The sequence below is a fragment of the Salvelinus alpinus genome, chromosome 12 (genome assembly GCF_045679555.1).
Source record: "Salvelinus alpinus chromosome 12, SLU_Salpinus.1, whole genome shotgun sequence".
Lineage (NCBI taxonomy): Eukaryota > Metazoa > Chordata > Actinopteri > Salmoniformes > Salmonidae > Salvelinus > Salvelinus alpinus.
The window spans coordinates 37,186,287-37,204,365 of NC_092097.1; the positions used below are offsets into that span (position 1 = coordinate 37,186,287).

Here is an 18,079-nt window from a genome sequence, read left to right on the forward strand (position 1 = left end):
CACTGTAGAGCCTCTAGCCCTGCTCAATATAGCTTAGTTAACCCTTTAATTCCACCTCCCACACATGCGGTGACCTCACCTGGTTTAAATTATGTTTCAAGAAACAATTTCTCTCTCATCGTCACTTAGTGCATAGGTTTACCTCCACTGTATTCATATCCTACCATAACTTTGTCTGTACATTATGCCTTGAACCTATTCCCAGAAACCTTCTCCTTTTACTCTCTTTTCCGGAACGTACTAGACGACCAGTTCTTATAGCCATTAGCCGTACCCTTATCCTACTCCTCCCCTGTTCCTCTGGTGATGCAGAGGTTAATCCAGGCAATGCAGTGCCTAGCTCCACTCCCATTCCCCAGGCGCTTTCATTTGTTGACTTCTGTAACCGTAAAAGCCTTGGTTTCATGCATGTTAACATTAGAAGCCTCCTCCCTAAGTTTAGCACACTCTGCCAACCCGGATGTCCTAGCTGTGTCTGAATCCTGGCTTAGGAAGACCACCAAAAACCCTGAAATTTCCATCCCTAATATAACATTTTCCGACCAGATAGAACTGCCAAAGGGGGCGGAGTTGCAATCTACTGCAGAGATAGCCTGCAAAGCTCTGTCTTACTATCCTTGTCTGTGCCCAAACAATTTGAGCTCCTACTTCTAAAAATCCACCTTTCCAGAAACAAGTCTCTCACAGTTGCCGCTTGCTATAGACCACCATCTGCACCCAGCTGTGCCCTGGAACCCATATGTGAATTAATTGCCACCATATTATTATTTGACCATGCTGGTCATTTATGAACATTTGAACATCTTGGCCATGTTCTGTTATAATCTCCACCCGGCACAGCCAGAAGAGGACTGGCCACCCCCCTGGTTCCACTCTAGGTTTCTTCCTAGGTTTTGGCCTTTCTAGGGAGTTTTTCCTAGCCACCGTGCTTCTACACCTGCATTGCTTGCTGTTTGGGGTTTTAGGCTGGGTTTCTGTACAGCACTTTGAGATATCAGCTGATGTACGAAGGGCTATATAAATTAATTTGATTTGATTTAATTTGATTTGATATTTCTTCAGAGCTCGTGCTGTTAGGTGACCTAAATTGGGACCACCTTAACACCCCGGCCATCCTACAATCTAAGCTTGATGCCCTCAATATCAATGAACCTACCAGGTACAACCCCAAATCCGTAAACACGGGCACCCTCATAGATATCATCCTAACCAACCTGCCTTCCAAATACACCTCTGCTGTCTTCAACCAGGATCTCAGCGATCAATGCCTCATTGCCTGCATCCGCTAGGTGTCTGCGGTCAAACGACCACCCCTCATCACTGTCAAACGCTCCCTAAAACACTTCAGAGAGCAGGCCTTTCTAATCGACCTGGCCCGGGTATCCTGGAAGGATATTGACCTCATTCCGTCAGTAGAGGATGCCTGGTTATTCTTTAAAAGTGCTTTCCTCACAATCTTAAATAAGCATGCCCCATTCAAAAGAATTTGAACCAGGAACAGATATAGCCCCTGGTTTACTCCAGACCTGACAAAAACATCCTGTGGCGTACTGCATTAGCATCGAATAGCCCCCGCGATATGCAACTTTTCAGGGATGTTAGGAACCAATATACACAGGCAGTTAGGAAAGCAAAGGCTATCTTTTTCAAACAGAAATTTGCATCCTGTAGCACAAACTCCAAAAAGCTCTGGGACACTGTAAAGTCCAAGTTAACAAACAGATCAGGTACGGTGGGATTCGACCAGCTGTATTCATCGACCTGGCCAAGGCTTTCGACTCTGTCAATCAACATTCTTATCGGCAGACTCAACAGCCTTGGTTTCTCAAATGACTGCCTCGCCTGGTTCACCAACTACTTCTCAGATAGAGTTCAGTGTGTCAAATTGGAGGGCCTGTTGTCCGGACCTCTGGCAGTCTCTATGGGGGTACCACAGGGTTCCATCCTCGGGCTGACTCTTTTCTCTGTATACATCAATGATATCGCTCTTGCTGCTGGTGATTCTCTGATCCAACGCAGACGACACCATTCTGTATATTCCGGGCCTTTCTTTGGACACTGTGTTAACTAACCTTCCGTGGCCTCCTACTGCTCTTAAATGCAAGTAAAACTAATTGCATGCTCTTCAACAGATCGCTGCCCACACCTGCCTGCACACCCAGCATCACCACTCTGTACAGTTCTGACTTAGAATATGTGGACAACTACAAATACCTAGGTGTCTGGTTAGACTGTAAACTCTCCTTCCAAACTCACATTAAACATCTCCAATCCAAAATTAAATCTAGAATCAGCTTCCTATTTCGCAACAAAGCATCCTTCACTCATGCTGCCAAACATACTCTCGTAAAACTGACTATCCTACCGATCCTTGACTTCGGCGATGTAATTTACAAAATAGCCTCCAACACTCTACTCAGCAAACTGGATGTAGCCTATCACAGTGCCATCCGTTTTGCCACCAAAGCCCCATATACTACCCACCATTGTAACCTGTATGATTTCGTTGGGTAGCCCTCGCTTCATTTTCATCACCAAACCCACTAGCACCAGGTCATCTATAAGTCTTTGCTAGGTAAAGCACCACCTTATCTCAGCTCACTGGTCACCATAGCAGCATCCACCCGTAGCACGCGCTCCAGCAGGTATATTTCACTGGTCACCCCCAAAGCCAACTCCTCCTTTGGCCGCCTTTCCTTCCAGTTCTCTGCTGCCAATGACTGGAACGAACTGCAAAAATCACTGAAGCTGGAGACTCACATCTCCCTTACTAGCTTTAAGCACCAGCTGTCAAAGCAGCTCATAGATCACTGCACCTGTACATAGCCCACCTGTAATTAGCCCATCCAACTACCTCATCCCCATACTGTTATCTATTTTATTTATTTTGCTTCTTTGCACCCCAGTATCTGTACTTGTACACTCATCTTCTGCACATCTATCACTCCAGTGTTTAATTGCTATATTGTAATTATTTCGCCACTATGGCGTATTTATTGCCTTACCTCCCTTATCTTACCTCATTTGCACATATTGTATATAGACTTTTTATATTGTATTATTGACTGTATGTTTGTTTATTCCATGTGCAACTCTGTGTTGTTGTTTGTGTTGCACTGCTTTGCTTTATCTTGGCCAGGTCACAGTTGTAAATGAGAACTTGTTCTCAACTAGCCTACCTGGTTAAATAAAGGTAAAATACACTGCTAAAAAAAATAAAGGGAACACTTAAACAACACAATGTAACTCCAAGTCAATCACACTTCTGTGAAATCAAACTGTCCACTTAGGAAGCAACACTGATTGACAATAAATTTCACATGCTGTTGTGCAAATGGAATAGACAACAGGTGGAAATTATAGGCAATTAGCAAGACACCCCCAATAAAGGAGTGGTTCTGCAGGTGGTGACCACAGACCACTTCTCAGTTCCTATGCTTCCTGGCTGATGTTTTGGTCACTTTTGAATGCTGGCGGTGCTTTCACTCTAGTGGTAGCATGAGACGGAGTCTACAACCCACACAAGTGGCTTAGGTAGTGCAGCTCATCCAGGATGGCACATCAATGCGAGCTGTGGCAAGAAGGTTTGCTGTGTCTGTCAGCGTAGTGTCCAGAGCATGGAGGCGCTACCAGGAGACAGGCCAGTACATCAGGAGACGTGCAGGAGGCCGTAGGAGTGCAACAACCCAGCAGCAGGACAGCTACCTCCGCCTTTGTGCAAGGAGGAGCACGAGGAGCAGGAGGAGCACTGCCAGAGCCCTGCAAAATGACCTCCAGCAGGCCACAAATGTGCATGTGCCTGCTCAAACGGTCAGAAACAGACTCCATGAGGGTGGTATGAGGGCCCGACGTCCACAGGTAGGGGTTGTGCTTACAGCACAACACCGTGCAGGACGTTTGGCATTTGCCAGAGAACACCAAGATTGGCAAATTCGCCACTGGCGCCCTGTGCTCTTCACAGATGAAAGCAGGTTCACACTGAGCACATGTGACAGACGTGACAGAGTCTGGAGACGCCGTGGAGAACGTTCTGCTGCCTGCAACATTCTCCAGCATGACCGGTTTGGCGGTGGGTCAGTCATGGTGTGGGGTGGCATTTCTTTGGGGGGGCCGCACAGCCCTCCATGTGCTCGCCAGAGGTAGCCTGACTGCCATTAGGTACCGAGATGAGATCCTCAGACCCCTTGTGAGACCATATGCTGGTGCGGTTGGCCCTGGGTTCCTCCTAATGCAAGACAATGCTAGATCTCATGTGGCTGGAGTGTGTCAGCAGTTCCTGCAAGAGGAAGGCATTGATGCTATGGACTGGCCCGCCCGTTCCCAAGACCTGAACCCAATTGAGCACATCTGGGACATCATGTCTCGCTCCATCCACCAACGCCACGTTGCACCACAGACTGTCCAGGAGTTGGCGGATGCTTTAGTCCAGGTCTGGGAGGAGATCCCTCAGGAGACCATCCACCACCTCATCAGGAGCATGCCCAGGCGTTGTAGGGAGGTCATACAGGCACGTGGAGGCCACACACACTACTGAGCCTCATTTTGACTTGTTTTAAGGACATTACATCAAAGTTGGATCAGCCTGTAGTGTGGTTTTCCACTTTAATTTTGAGTGTGACTCCAAATCCAGACCTCCATGGGTTGATCAATTTGATTTCAATTGATAATTTTTGTGTGATTTTGTTGTCAGCACATTCAACTATGTAAAGAAAAAAGTACTTAATAAGAATATTTCATTCATTCAGATCTAGGATCTTTATTTTTTTGAGCAGTGTATATACGTATATATATATATATATATATATATATATGTGTTTTAAATGGTAAGGCTTCCATTACCACATGGTCAACGAAGATGGTCCGGACTTCATTAGACACAATAGCCTCCCTTACTCTGATGTCCACCTTTTTGATGGGGCCCACCTTGATGCCCACCTCGCTGACATCTTTGATGGGGCCCATGCCCACATCTCTGACATATTTGATGGGTCCCATGCCCACCTCTCGGACATCTTTGATGGGTCCCATGCCCACCTCTCGGACATCTTTGATGGGTCCCATGCCCACCTCTCGGACATCTTTGATGGGTCCCATGCCCACCTCTCGGACATCTTTGATGGGTCCCATGCCCACCTCTCTGACATCTTTGATGGGTCCCATGCCCACCTCTCGGACATCTTTGATGGGTCCCATGCCCACCTCTCTGACATCTTTGATGGGTCCCATGCCCACCTCTCTGACATCTTTGATGGGTCCCATGCCCACCTCTCGGACATCTTTGATGGGTCCCATGCCCACCTCTCTGACATCTTTGATGGGTCCCATGCCCACCTCTCGGACATCTTTGATGGGTCCCATGCCCACCTCTCGGACATCTTTGATGGGTCCCATGCCCACCTCTCGGACATCTTTGATGGGTCCCATGCCCACCTCTCTGACATCTTTGATGGGTCCCATGCCCACCTCTCGGACATCTTTGATGGGTCCCATGCCCACCTCTCGGACGGGCTCCCTGTCTATGAGCACTTTAATTTCTTCCTCTCCCTTGCTGTCTATCCTACTCCATGTTGAAAGAAATTGCAAGTGTTCTCACCCCCCCTTTTATATGATGACCAATTGTGGTTACCACTATATAAAATTAGCAAAAACGATTAGTCATTATGTGTGGTTATCAAATGTCACATATATATAAAATGTAGATGTTTATACTTTACAAATATTAAAAGTATACTTTATATTAAAGGTATTTCTAGATGGAACACTGATTAGGTTTGTTGAAAAAGTTAGTGTGATTTTGTTAGTTGTACTTAGTCAATTGAAAATGTGATTAAAGTTGAGAAAAAACAGCCTTTTTGATGATCTGTTTTGAGGTTTGTACTAAGAGTTGTGAAATGTTAACTCATACCAGTGAAAATAGTACCAAAGCCATAAAAAAAAAACTGTAAAAATTTTTTTTATACTCAAACGACTTTCCATAATACAGTATTTATACACATATTAGGTTTGTTCATAAACACATACTTTTTACAATGTAGAACCAACGACTGAAAATGTTTAATATGTTTTGTCTTCATTTTTCCTCATTTAATGAAGAGAACTACCTTCCTCTTCCTCCCTAGATGAGCCACCTCTGAACACTATCTTCATTATTGGGTTTCTCCATAAACACATAACATGTTGTTATTACGACTGACTGCTTGATGTATAGACGTACTGCTTGATGTACAGACGTACTGCTTGATGTACAGACGTACTGCTTGATGTACAGACGTACTGCTTGATGTACAGACGTACTGCTTGATATATACTTACTGGTTGAGGAATGCAAACAGATATCTCATGACGATGATGACGGGGTGAGAAAGAGTTACAACGATCTGCTGAAGGTGATGAGCTCTCTCTGCACCAGAGTCTAGTTCTGAGACAGAGAAAGGGGGGAGAGAGACAGAGGGATACAATCATTTCGATGTATACAATATGAAATGTATATCTACTTTACGATAGAAAACATAAATCCAATCAATTATTAAGTCAATTACTATCTAAACCATGAGTGGGCAAACTACAGAGGTTTAAGTAAAACACATTTTGTTGGGGGTTAGAAAACTCTCCAGGCCACTCTTGAACGTCTACAACCAAATAGAAAGCATGTAGAAATGATAATGGACCTGTATATTTTACAATAACTGCCCTTTTTCTGGCACGCAAATAGATTTTGACATACGAATCAGTCCTCAAAAAATCTGGACGGCCCTCTGTTGAATTTTAAAATCCCGATCTGGCCCTTGAGCCAAAACGTTTGCCCACCCTGATCTAAATCCTGCATTCGCCCCAGTGGAGTACAGTAGTTTGATGGTTGCTATGAGGTCATAGTACATTAGTAGTACTTACTGATGGTAGACATGAGGTCGAGGAAGTGTTCCTTGGGGAAGAGTGGGTTCTCCAGCCCCCTGAAGTACAGCTTCAGAACTCCCGCCACCGCCATGATGTCATGGTCACTCTGGTCGTTGACCAATGGGTCCTCACCTAGGGGCATCACATGATATGGTACAGAGTCACACAAGCTATCAATCATCCAGTCACACTGCTTTAATCTTGTTGAATCTATATAACCCAAGTCATGCTGAAAAAGTACATCTGTAAAACTGTGAATGTACATCTCCTTTGTAAACTGTGTAAGCTTGTAAGAACACAGTCAGCTGTCATTTAATACAATATAACACCTCATTAACTAGTCATTAGGAAAACATTTGCCTAAGCCTTCTCTATAAACATATTAGTTAGCCGACAAAATAATGAAGATATATTTGTACGTTTGTCACTACAATATTTGTATCCAACTATAGCATTCCTGTTAAGAATGTGGTAAGTACTGCTGCTGTACATCTCAAATAGCTTGTCCATGACAGTGTCATACATGGCCAATGTGCTCTCTATGTATCTGTCTGCACTTTACAGTCCTAGAGCGAAGGTCTGTGGCAGCCGTGCTGGGGCCTCGCTGGGACCGACCTCTCTCAAATGAATTTTTTATATCGTTGACTTCGACCTGGGAGCCGGGAATCCTGAATATGCCTTGCTGCTGAAGGCCTGTTGGAGCAGAGCACCCCAAGTCAGCATTAAGATGGAAACATATCTGGCAAACACACACGCAGGCAGGAACGCATACAGAGACACACAGACACGGACACACACAAACACACACTAAACTGAAACTTGAGTGTAGTATATCCACAGCCCAAACATCAGAAACATATTCTGTCTGTCCACTACATGGTAGTTTCAATATTCAATATTCCAATATGAGAAACTACATCAGAGATCCAAAATGGAGGCTATACAGTAGTATATTGAACTACATGGACTACATACAGTATCTATCAATTAATTCCTGTGTTCCTCTTACCGTATAGATTGATGTAGCGGACACAGCTCTCAACCACCACTGGTATAGCCTGCCCTGAGTCCTAACAGAGAGGCAGAGAGAGAGAGAGAGAGAGAGAGAGAGAGAGAGAGAGAGAGAGAGAGAGAGAGAGAGAGAGAGAGAGAGAGAGAGAGAGAGAGAGAGAGAGAGAGAGAGAGAGAGAGAGAGAGAGAGAGAGAGAGAGAGAGAGAGAGAGAGAGAGGCAGAGAGAGAGAGGCAGAGAGAGAGAGAGAGGCAGAGAGAGAGAGGCAGAGAGAGAGAGAGAGAGGCAGAGAGAGAGAGAGAGAGAGAGAGAGAGAGAGAGAGAGAGAGAGAGAGAGGCAGAGAGAGAGAGAGGCAGAGAGAGAGAGAGAGAGAGAGAGAGAGAGAGAGAGAGAGAGAGAGAGAGAGAGAGAGAGAGAGAGAGAGAGAGAGAGAGAGAGAGAGAGAGAGAGAGAGAGAGAGAGAGAGAGAGAGAGAGAGAGAGAGAGAGAGAGAGAGAGAGAGAGAGAGAGAGAGAGAGAGAGAGAGAGAGAGAGAGAGAGAGAGAGAGAGAGAGAGAGAGAGAGAGAGAGAGAGAGAGAGAGAGAGAGGCAGGGATTGAGAGGGAGAGGGAGGAAGAGAAGAGGGATAGATTCAGAGGGAGAGGGAGGGTTTGAGAGGGAGGGAGAGGGAGGGTTTGAGAGGGATGGAGAGGGAGGGATTGAGAGGGATAGGGAGGGAGAGGTAAGGTGACTAAGGTGACTCAACAAGTTATGAGTGTGAACAAAGCACAAAGCATGAATAATCTGTCTAGGTACACAGGATGAATAATGTATAATCATGGCAACTACCATAGAGATAAAATATGATTATGTTATTAACCAACTAATTGCATGAATAATGACCAAAGATAAGGACATTATCATATAACCATTTCATAAGACCATTTACATAATTTAAACATTAACTGAGAGACTTTCAACTCTCTGAATGAGCAAGCACATATGGTCCGCATCAGTGATTGTGGTGTTCTTCTGATACCCTCTGTTTCCTCACAAGGTTACCACCATACTCATAAACACACTAAGTGTACAAAACATTAGGAACACCTTCTCATTCTATGACAGATTGACCAGGTGAAAGCTATGATCCCTTATTGATGTCACTTGTTAAATGTACTTCAAATCAGTGTGGATGAAGGGGAGGAGACAGGCTAAATTAGGATGTTTAAGCCTTGACACAACTGAGACATGGATTGTGTATGTGAATGGGCAAGACAACATATTGAAGTGCCTTTGAACGGGATATGGAAGTAGGTGGTAGGTGCACCGGTATGAGTGTCAAGAACTGCAACGCTGTTGAGTTTTTCAAGCTAAACAGTTTCCCGTGTGTATCAAGAGGGGTCCACCACCCAAAGACACAACTGTGGAAACATTGGTCCACCATCCCCGTGGAACGCTTTTAACACTTTGAAGAGTCCATGCCTCAACAGATTGAGTCTGTTCTGAGGGCCAAAGGAGGGAGTGAAACTCAATATTAAAAAGGTGTTCCTAATGTTCTGTACAGTCGGTGTATATTCATATATACCGTACCAGTCAAAAGATTGAACACACCTACTCATTTAAGGGTTTTTCTTTATTTTTACAAAAAAAAAAAAATTGCAGAATAATAGTATAGACATCATAACTATGAAATAACACCAAAAAAGTGTTAAACAAAAATACAAAATATATTTGAGATTTGAGATTCTTGATGACAGCTTTGCACACTATTGGCATTCCCTTAACCAGCTTCACCTGGAATGCTTTTCCAACAGTCTTGAAGGAGTTCCGACATATGCTGAGCACTTGTTGGCTGCTTTTCCTTCACTCTGCGGTCCAACTCATCCCAAACCAGAGGTTGGGTGATTGTGGAGCCCAGGTCATCTGATGCAGCTCTCCATCACTCTCCTTGTTGGTCAAATAGCCCTTACACAGCCTGGAGGTGTGTCGGGTCAATGTCCTGTTGAAAAACAAATTATAGTCCCACTATGTGCAAACCAGATGGGCTGGCGTATCGCTGTAGAATGCTGTGGTAGCCATGCTGGTTAAGTGTGCCTAGAATTCAAAATGATTTACTGACAGTGTCACCAGCAAAGCACCATCACACCTTCTCCTCCATGCTTCACGGTTGGAACCACACATCCGGTGATCATCCGTTCACCTACTCTGCGTCTCACAAAGACACAGCGGTTGGAATCAAAAATCTGAAATTTGGACTCATCAGACCAAAGGACATATTTCCACCGGTCTAATGTCCATTGCTTGTGTTTCTTGGCCCAAGCAAGTCTCTTATCCTCTGCAGCAGAGGTAACTCTGGATCATCTTTTCCTGTGGCGGTCCTCATGAAAGACAGTTCCATCATAGCCCTTGATGGTTTGTGCGACTACAAGTTCTTGACATTTTCCAGATTGACTGACTTACATGTCTTATAGTAATATTGGACTGTCATTTCTCTTTGCCTATTTGAGCTGTTCTTGCCATAATATGGACTTGGTTTTGTACCAAATAGAGCTATCTTCGGTATCATCAAATGTATTTTATATAGCCCTTCGTACATCAGCTAATATCTCGAAGTGCTGTACAGAAACCCAGCCTAAAACCCCAAACAGCAAGCAATGCAGGTGTAGAATCACGGTGGCTAGGAAAAACTCCCTAGAAAGGCCAAAGCCTAGGAAGAAACCTAGAGAGGAACCAGGCTATGAGGGGTGGCCAGTCCTCTTCTGGCTGTGCCGGGTGGAGATTATAACAGAACATGGCCAAGATGTTCAAATGTTCATAAATGACCAGCATGGTCAAATAATAATAATCACAGAAGTTATCGAGGGTGTAGCAAGTCAGCACCTCAGGAGTAAATGTCAGTTGGCTTTTCATAGCCGATCATTAAGAGTGTCTCTACCGCTCCTGCGGTCTCTAGATAGTTAAAAACAGCAGGTCTGGGACAGGTAGCACGTCCGGTGGACAGGTCAGGGTTCCATAGCCGCAGGCAGAACAGTTGAAACAGTATACCACCCCTACCTTGTCACAACACAACTGATTGTCTCAAACACATTAAGAAGGGAATACATTCCACAAATTAACTTTTAACAAGGCACACCTGTTAATTGAAATTACTTCCAGGTGACTACCTCATGGAGCTGGTTGAGAGAATGCCAAGAGTGTGCAAAGCTGTCATTAAGGCAAAGGGTGGCTACACTGAAGAATCTCAAATATAAAATATATTTTGAATTGTTGAACACTTTTTTGGTTACTACATGATTCCATATGTGTTATTTCATAGTTGTGATGTCTTCACTATTATTCTACAATGTAGAAAATAGTAAAAATAAAGAAAAACCCTGCAATGAGTAGGTGTGTCTAAACTTTTGACTGGTACAGTGCATTATTCATTGGTTATCACATGATAAAGGACAGAGGGACCAGGCAGGCAGAGAGATGTTGTTTAGTTAGTGTACACATACAACCCAAAAATATTCACCCCTTGCCTGATTCTTAGATCTGTTGGTGCTGTCTGACCAACTCCTATAGCCATTGGCATTGGCAGAAAGCACAAACACATCTGGGACCAGGCTACTCTTCACCCCTTCTATGACAGAATAACCAGAATACCTGGCTGCGGGCGCGGGTATTCCGTCTTCCCCTGGGGCAGGCAGAAAGCAGTGGCAGCAGCAGGATGAACAGAACAGAGAGGAAGAGAGACAAGAAGAACCACAACAAGGTTAGAGAAGCAAAGGGAAACAGATAGGACCTCTAGCGGGAGGGGGTAAGAGGTCAAGCCTGAGAGAAGGATGGGGGAGGCCCAACAGGAGAGACCCAAGCTTGGGTAGGATGGGGATGGCGTGAGGGGAGGGTTTGGGGTTCTGGTGAAGGCAATGACGATGGGCCTGGGACTGTGGACGAGTGGCAAGAGAGGCTCAGTTTTTACACCATTGTTGACTGGGGCAATTTTATTATCTCTGAGAATACACCTGAGATGTCACTTGGCGGCACTAGGACCATGACAGGCTGACACTAACAGCCCCAGTGGACTCCACTGATGTGTACACACTCTTTCTGTCAGTATGCCAATGTTGGATCCTGACTTATGCAGAGGAAACGGCCCTGTGTGTTTATTTCCATAGCCTGACATGTTTAGTCCTGGGCCAGCTGGCCCGTCACCAAAATGTGTTTAATGTCTAGAGTTCAGGGTTCAGGTGCTATAACATGGGCATTAATGTCATAAGCAAACCGCACACGACGAGAGTCTGACTACGTTTGATACTTAAACAACCTTGAAACTTAGCTTTGTGGAATTGACTTTTCTCCAGACCAGAGAGAAAAACACTACCTTTCCTAGCTGTCAAGCCAATGGACTGCCCAGTCAGAGAAATCCCTATAGGAATGAATGGAGAGGAATCTCAGTCGTTTAGTCTATTTATTTAAACAGTTGTTGTGCCCAGCACAGGGCCATGAAAGAAGGGAAAGTCAGTGAGCTAAGCTGAAGTTGAAGTAGACGAGAGAGCAGTCAAAGACAGAAAATAAAGGTAGAACCCCCACATCTGCTAGTAGAGATCGCTGACATTTAGACACACAGAGAGAGACCACATAGAGTTCAGTGAGGGGACACATAGGGGCCAGTCAGTCAGTACCTTGATGAAGGCCTCCATATTGCCGTTAAAGAGTTTATGATTAAAAATGGAGCAAGGTCTAGGCTTCCGCATTCTCCTGGGTTTAGCGAGAAGAGTGGGGGGGCTGATGGTGGAGGAGGAGGTTGGTGAAGGGTGTGCAGATACACATGAACTATGATGAAAAACAACAAGGACTGAAACATGTATTTCCTTCTGTATAATCAGTGGAATGTTTTTCTAGATACAAAAGTCGGAAGTTGAAGTCGGAAGTTTACATACACCTTAGCCAAATACATTTAAACTCAGTTTTTCACAATTCCTGACATTTAATCCTAGTAAAAATTCCCTGTCTTAGGTCAGTTAGGATCACCACTTAATTTTAAGAATGTGAAATGTCAGAAAAATAGCAGAGAGAATGATTTATTTCAGCTTTTATTTCTTTCATCACATTCCCAGTGGGTCAGAAGTTTACATACATTGAATTAGTATTTGGTAGCATTGCCTTTAAATTGTTTAACTTGGGTCAAACATTTTGGGTAGCCTTCCACAAGCTTCCCACAATAAGTTGGGTGAATTTTGGCCCCTTCCCCCTGACAAAGCTGGTGTAACTGAGTCAGGTTCGTAGGCCTCCTTCCTCACACACACTTTTTCAGTTCTGCCCACACATTTTCTATGGGATTGAGGTCAGGGCTTTTTGATGGCCATTCCAATAACATGACTTTGTTGTCCATAAGCCATTTTGCCACAACTTTGAAAGCATGCTTGGGGTCATTGTCCATTTGGAAGAACCATTTGCGACCAAGCTTTAACTTCCTGACTGATGTCTTGAGATGGTGCTTAAATATATCTACATAATTGTCCTGCCTCGTGATGCCATTTGTGAAGTTCACCAGTCTCACCTGCAGCAAAGCACCCCCACAACATGATGCTGTCACCCCCGTGCTTCACGGTTGGGATGGTGTTCTTCGGCTTGCAAGTCTCCCCCTTTTCCCTCCAAACATAAATGGTGGTCATTATGGCCAAACAGTTCTATTTTTATTTCATCAGACCAGAGGACATTTCTCCAAAAAGTACGATCTTGTCCCCATGTGCAGTTGCAAACCGTAGTCTGGCTTTTAATGGCGGTTTTGAAGCAGTGCCTTCTTCCTTGCTGAGTGGCCTTTCAGGTTATGTCGATATTGGACATGTTTCACTGTGGATATAGATACTTTTGTACCTGTTTCTTCCAGCATCTTCACAAGGTCCTTTGCTGTTGTTCTGGGATTGATTTGCACTTTTCATACCAAAGTACGTTCATCACTAGGAGAGAGAACGCGTCTCCTTCATGAGCGGTATGATGGCTACGTGGTCCCATGGTGTTTATACTTACGTACTATTGTTTGTTTAGATGAACTTGGTACCTTCAGGTGTTTGGAAATTGCTCCCAAGGATGAACCAGACTTGTGGAGGTCTACAAAAATATTTCTGAGGTCTTGCCTGATTTCTTTTGATTTTCCCATGATGTCAAGCAAAGAGGCACTGAATTTGAAGGTAGGCCTTGAAATACATCCACAGGTACACCTCCAATTGACTCAAATTATGTCAATTAGCCTATCAGAAGCTTCTAAAGCCATGACATAATTTTCTGGAATTTTCCAAGCTGTTTAAAGGCACAGTAAACTTAGTGTATGTAAACTTCTGACCCACTGGAATTGTGATACAGTGAATTATAAGTGAAATAATCTGTCTGTAAACAATTGTTGGAACAATTATTGTGTCATGCACAAAGTAGATGTTCTAACCGACTTGCCAAAACTATAGTTTGTTAACAAGAAATTTGTTGAGTGGTTGAAAAACGAGTTTTAATGACTCCAACCTAAGTGTATGTAAACTTCCGACTTCAACTGTATATGCAGAGCCATATCTACAGCCACTATATACAGTACATGGCTCTAGATAGCTGCGCATGTCCTATTCCTTCCCCTCCTCTCACAGTACAAACCATAATATTATTTTAACACACAAGTGGAGTCGCAGAGGAAGTATGCTTTGACTTTTATCACAGCTGTTTCAGCTAACCCTGAATAACCTGACTCTGGGCAACTTATAAAATAAGTCAGTTCATAAAAACATGATTACAGTCAAAGTAAATGAGTAATGACACAGAGAATTCAATATAAACACTGTAACAGGCCTGTGAGCTGAGAGGAGATATCAAAACGTAATGTCTCATAACTCTGCTACTACTGTTCATTCTTCTCCACTCGCTGATTTATGACTAACGTAATGTCTGTGGTTAATATACAGTACTGTTCTGATTAGCAGATACCTGTACAATACTGTAGTGTTTAACAAGGCCAAGTATGGCCACTGTAGTGACTGATAAGTGACAGATCGTCTTACAGCCAGCTCATCTCCCCATAGCTGCGTCATTGCAAACTCCAGTTTGCTCAGAAGTCTGTTTATTCATCAACATACAGACCACATCCCCTCTCCCTATTTGGAATTCCACCCCTGATTTTCCAGAGAGGCTCGGGACCAAACTGCTATTCACTTTAACATGACGACATCTCCTCTATTTCCCAGAAAACAGAAAGGATTTGACACGCTTTTATTCCTCCTCTTTTCCCCCTCTTTTCTTACCGTGTTGTTCCATATTCAGCCCTTTCCCCTAAAAGAAAGGAGGGAAGAAATGGAGAGAGAGGGGGAGAAATAGAGCGAGAGAAAATTAGAATGTGTTTGTGTGTGTGTGCATGCTTGCGTGCATGTGTCTGTGAGAGAGAGAAAAGACAATGCATGGATACATGGTTGAGTACATTCTGAGCCAGACCTGGTTGTCTACAGAGCTGGCAGATGGGGCAGACAGAAGTGAGGGGTGAGGGATGAAGGACATTATGAGAACATGGGCACCTATTCATACGGGCTCAATGGTGCGGGCTCCATGACCGCCTCTCTGAATCACATACAGCCAGCCAGGCAGCGGTCATTTAGCGGTCGCCCTAGAAACCGTAGATAGAGAGCCGGAGGGGGCGGAACCTGCCAACTCAGAGCGGAATGTCAATGAAAGCAAGCATATCCAGGGACAACCGGGAAGGAGGAAGGAAGGTTGAGTGTGAGGAAGGCCGCATTTGGCTGCATTGGGTTTGTGCAATATAGTAGTAACTGTGCAGTAATTATATACTGTAACATGATACACTATATATACATGAGTATATGGACACCCCTTCAAATGAGTGGATTTGGCTATTTCAGCCACACCCGTTGCTGACAGGGGTGTAGAATGGCCTTACTGAAGATCTCAGTGACTTTCAACGTGGCACCGTCATAGGATGGCACCTTTCCAACATCTCAGTTCGTCAAATTTCTGCCCTGCTAGAGCTGTCCCGGTCATCTGTAAGTGCTGTTATTGTGAAGTGGAAAGACCCAGGAGCAACAACGGCTCAGCCGCAAAGTGGTAGGCCACACAAGCTTCCAGAACGGGACCTCTGAGTGCTAACGCGCGTACCGTGTAAAAATAGTCTGTCCTCGGTTGCAAACTGCCTTTGGAAGCAACATCTGCACAAGAACTGTTCGTCGGGAGCTTCATGAAATGGGTTTCCATGGCCGAGCAGCCGCACACAAGGCTAAGCGTCGGCTGGAGTGGTGTAAAGCTCGCCGTCATTGGACTGTGGAGCAGTGGAAATGCGTTCTCTGGAGTGATGAGTCACGCTTCGGACGAATCTGGGTTTGCCGGATGCCCGGAGAATGCTACCTGTCCCAATGCATAGTGCATACTGTAAAGTTTGGTGCAAGAGGAATAATGTTCGGGAGTTGTTTTTCATGGTTAGGCCCCTTAGTGCTAGGCCCCTTAGTTCCAGTGAAGGGAAATTGTAACGCTACAGCATACAATGACATTCTAGACGATTCTTTGGGGAAGGCCCTTTCATGTTTCAGCACGACAATGCCCCTGTGCACAAAGCAAAGTCCTTACAGAAATGATTAATAGAGATCGGTGTGGAAGAACTTGACTGGCATGCACAGAGCTCTGACCTCAACCCCATCGAACACCTTTGGGATGAATTGGAACGCCAACTGCGAGCCAGGCCTAACATCAGTGCCCAACCTCACCAAACACTCTTGTGGATGAATGGATGCAAGTCCCGGAGCAATGTTCCAACATCTAGTGGAAAGCCTTCCCCGAAGGGTGGAGGCTGTTATAGCAGCATAGGGTGGACCAACTCCATATTAATGCCCATGATTTTGGAATGAGATGTTCGACGAGCAGGTGTCTACATACTTTTGGTCATGTAGTGTATATCATCTAGTTATGGTAACAGGGGTTGCATACTACAGAAGAAACAAGAATACAAGATTATATGATATCCCCTGATAACACTATTTGATCAGTGACTCGAATGGTTGAATTCAGGGATCATGTCATGTCTAATAACAGATTCCAGCAACAAAGCCTCTGTCTGTCTGTCTGTCTGTCTGTGTCTGTCTGTCTGTCTGTCTGTCTGTCTGTTCTGTCTGTGTCTGTCTGTCTGTGTCTGTCTGTCTGTGTCTGTCTGTGTCTGTCTGTCTGTCTGTCTGTGTCTGTCTGTCTGTCTGTCTGTGTCTGTCTGTGTCTGTCTGTCTGTCTGTGTCTGTCTGTCTGTGTGTGTCTGTCTGTGTGTGTCTGTCTGTGTGTGTCTGTCTGTCTGTCTGTCTGTGTCTGTCTGTGTCTGTCTGTCTGTGTCTGTCTGTCTGTCTGTCTGTGTCTGTCTGTCTGTCGGTGTGTCTGTGTCTGTCGGTGTGTCTGTGTCTGTGTATGTCTGTCTGTGTATGTCTGTCTGTATGTCTGTGTCTGTCTGTCTGTGTGTCTGTGTCTGTCTGTGTGTCTCTGTCTGTGTCTGTCTGTCTGTCTGTGTCTGTCTGTCTGTCTGTGTCTGTCTGTCTGTGTCTGTCTGTGTCTGTCTGTCTGTGTCTGTCTGTCTGTCTGTCTGTGTCTGTCTGTCTGTCTGTGTCTGTCTGTCTGTGTCTGTCTGTCTGTGTCTGTCTGTCTGTCTGTGTCTGTCTGTCTGTGTCTGTCTGTCTGTGTCTGTCTGTCTGTGTCTGTATGTCTGTGTCTGTGTCTGTCTGTCTGTCTGTCTGTCTGTCTGTCTGTCTGTCTGTGTCTGTCTGTCTGTGTCTGTCTGTCTGTGTCTGTCTGTGTGTCTGTCTGTGTCTGTCTGTGTCTGTCTGTCTGTGTCTGTCTGTCTGTGTCTGTCTGTCTGTCTCTGTCTGTGTCTGTCTGTGTCTGTCTGTGTCTGTCTGTCTGTGTCTGTCTGTCTGTGTCTGTCTGTCTGTGTCTGTCTGTCTGTCTGTCTGTCTGTCTGTCTGTCTGTGTCTGTCTGTCTGTCTGTCTGTGTCTGTCTGTCTGTCTGTCTGTCTGTGTCTGTCTGTCTGTGTCTGTCTGTGTCTGTCTGTGTCTGTCTGTGTCTGTCTGTGTCTGTGTCTGTCTGTCTGTATGTGTCTGTCTGTCTGTGTCTGTCTGTCTGTGTCTGTCTGTCTGTGTCTGTCTGTGTCTGTCTGTGTCTGTCTGTGTCTGTCTGTGTCTGTCTGTCTGTCTGTGT

At 44.8% G+C, this 18,079-nt stretch overlaps 1 protein-coding gene across 4 annotated transcripts in view; it reads right to left on the reverse strand.

Moving 5' to 3' along the window:
* Nucleotides 1-18,079, reverse strand: part of LOC139536039 (SLIT-ROBO Rho GTPase-activating protein 3-like) — a 72,972-nt gene that overhangs the window by 11,435 nt on the left and 43,458 nt on the right. The window contains exons 11-16 of one of the 4 annotated variants that reach the window (XM_071336146.1): nucleotides 15,150-15,177; nucleotides 12,549-12,651; nucleotides 7,904-7,964; nucleotides 7,510-7,587; nucleotides 6,892-7,026; nucleotides 6,313-6,418 (exon numbers count right to left, since the gene is read on the reverse strand). In XM_071336146.1, the coding sequence (XP_071192247.1) occupies nucleotides 6,313-6,418; nucleotides 6,892-7,026; nucleotides 7,510-7,587; nucleotides 7,904-7,964; nucleotides 12,549-12,651; nucleotides 15,150-15,177 (511 nt within the window). The other 3 variants (XM_071336144.1, XM_071336147.1, XM_071336148.1) reach the window with 3 other exon arrangements.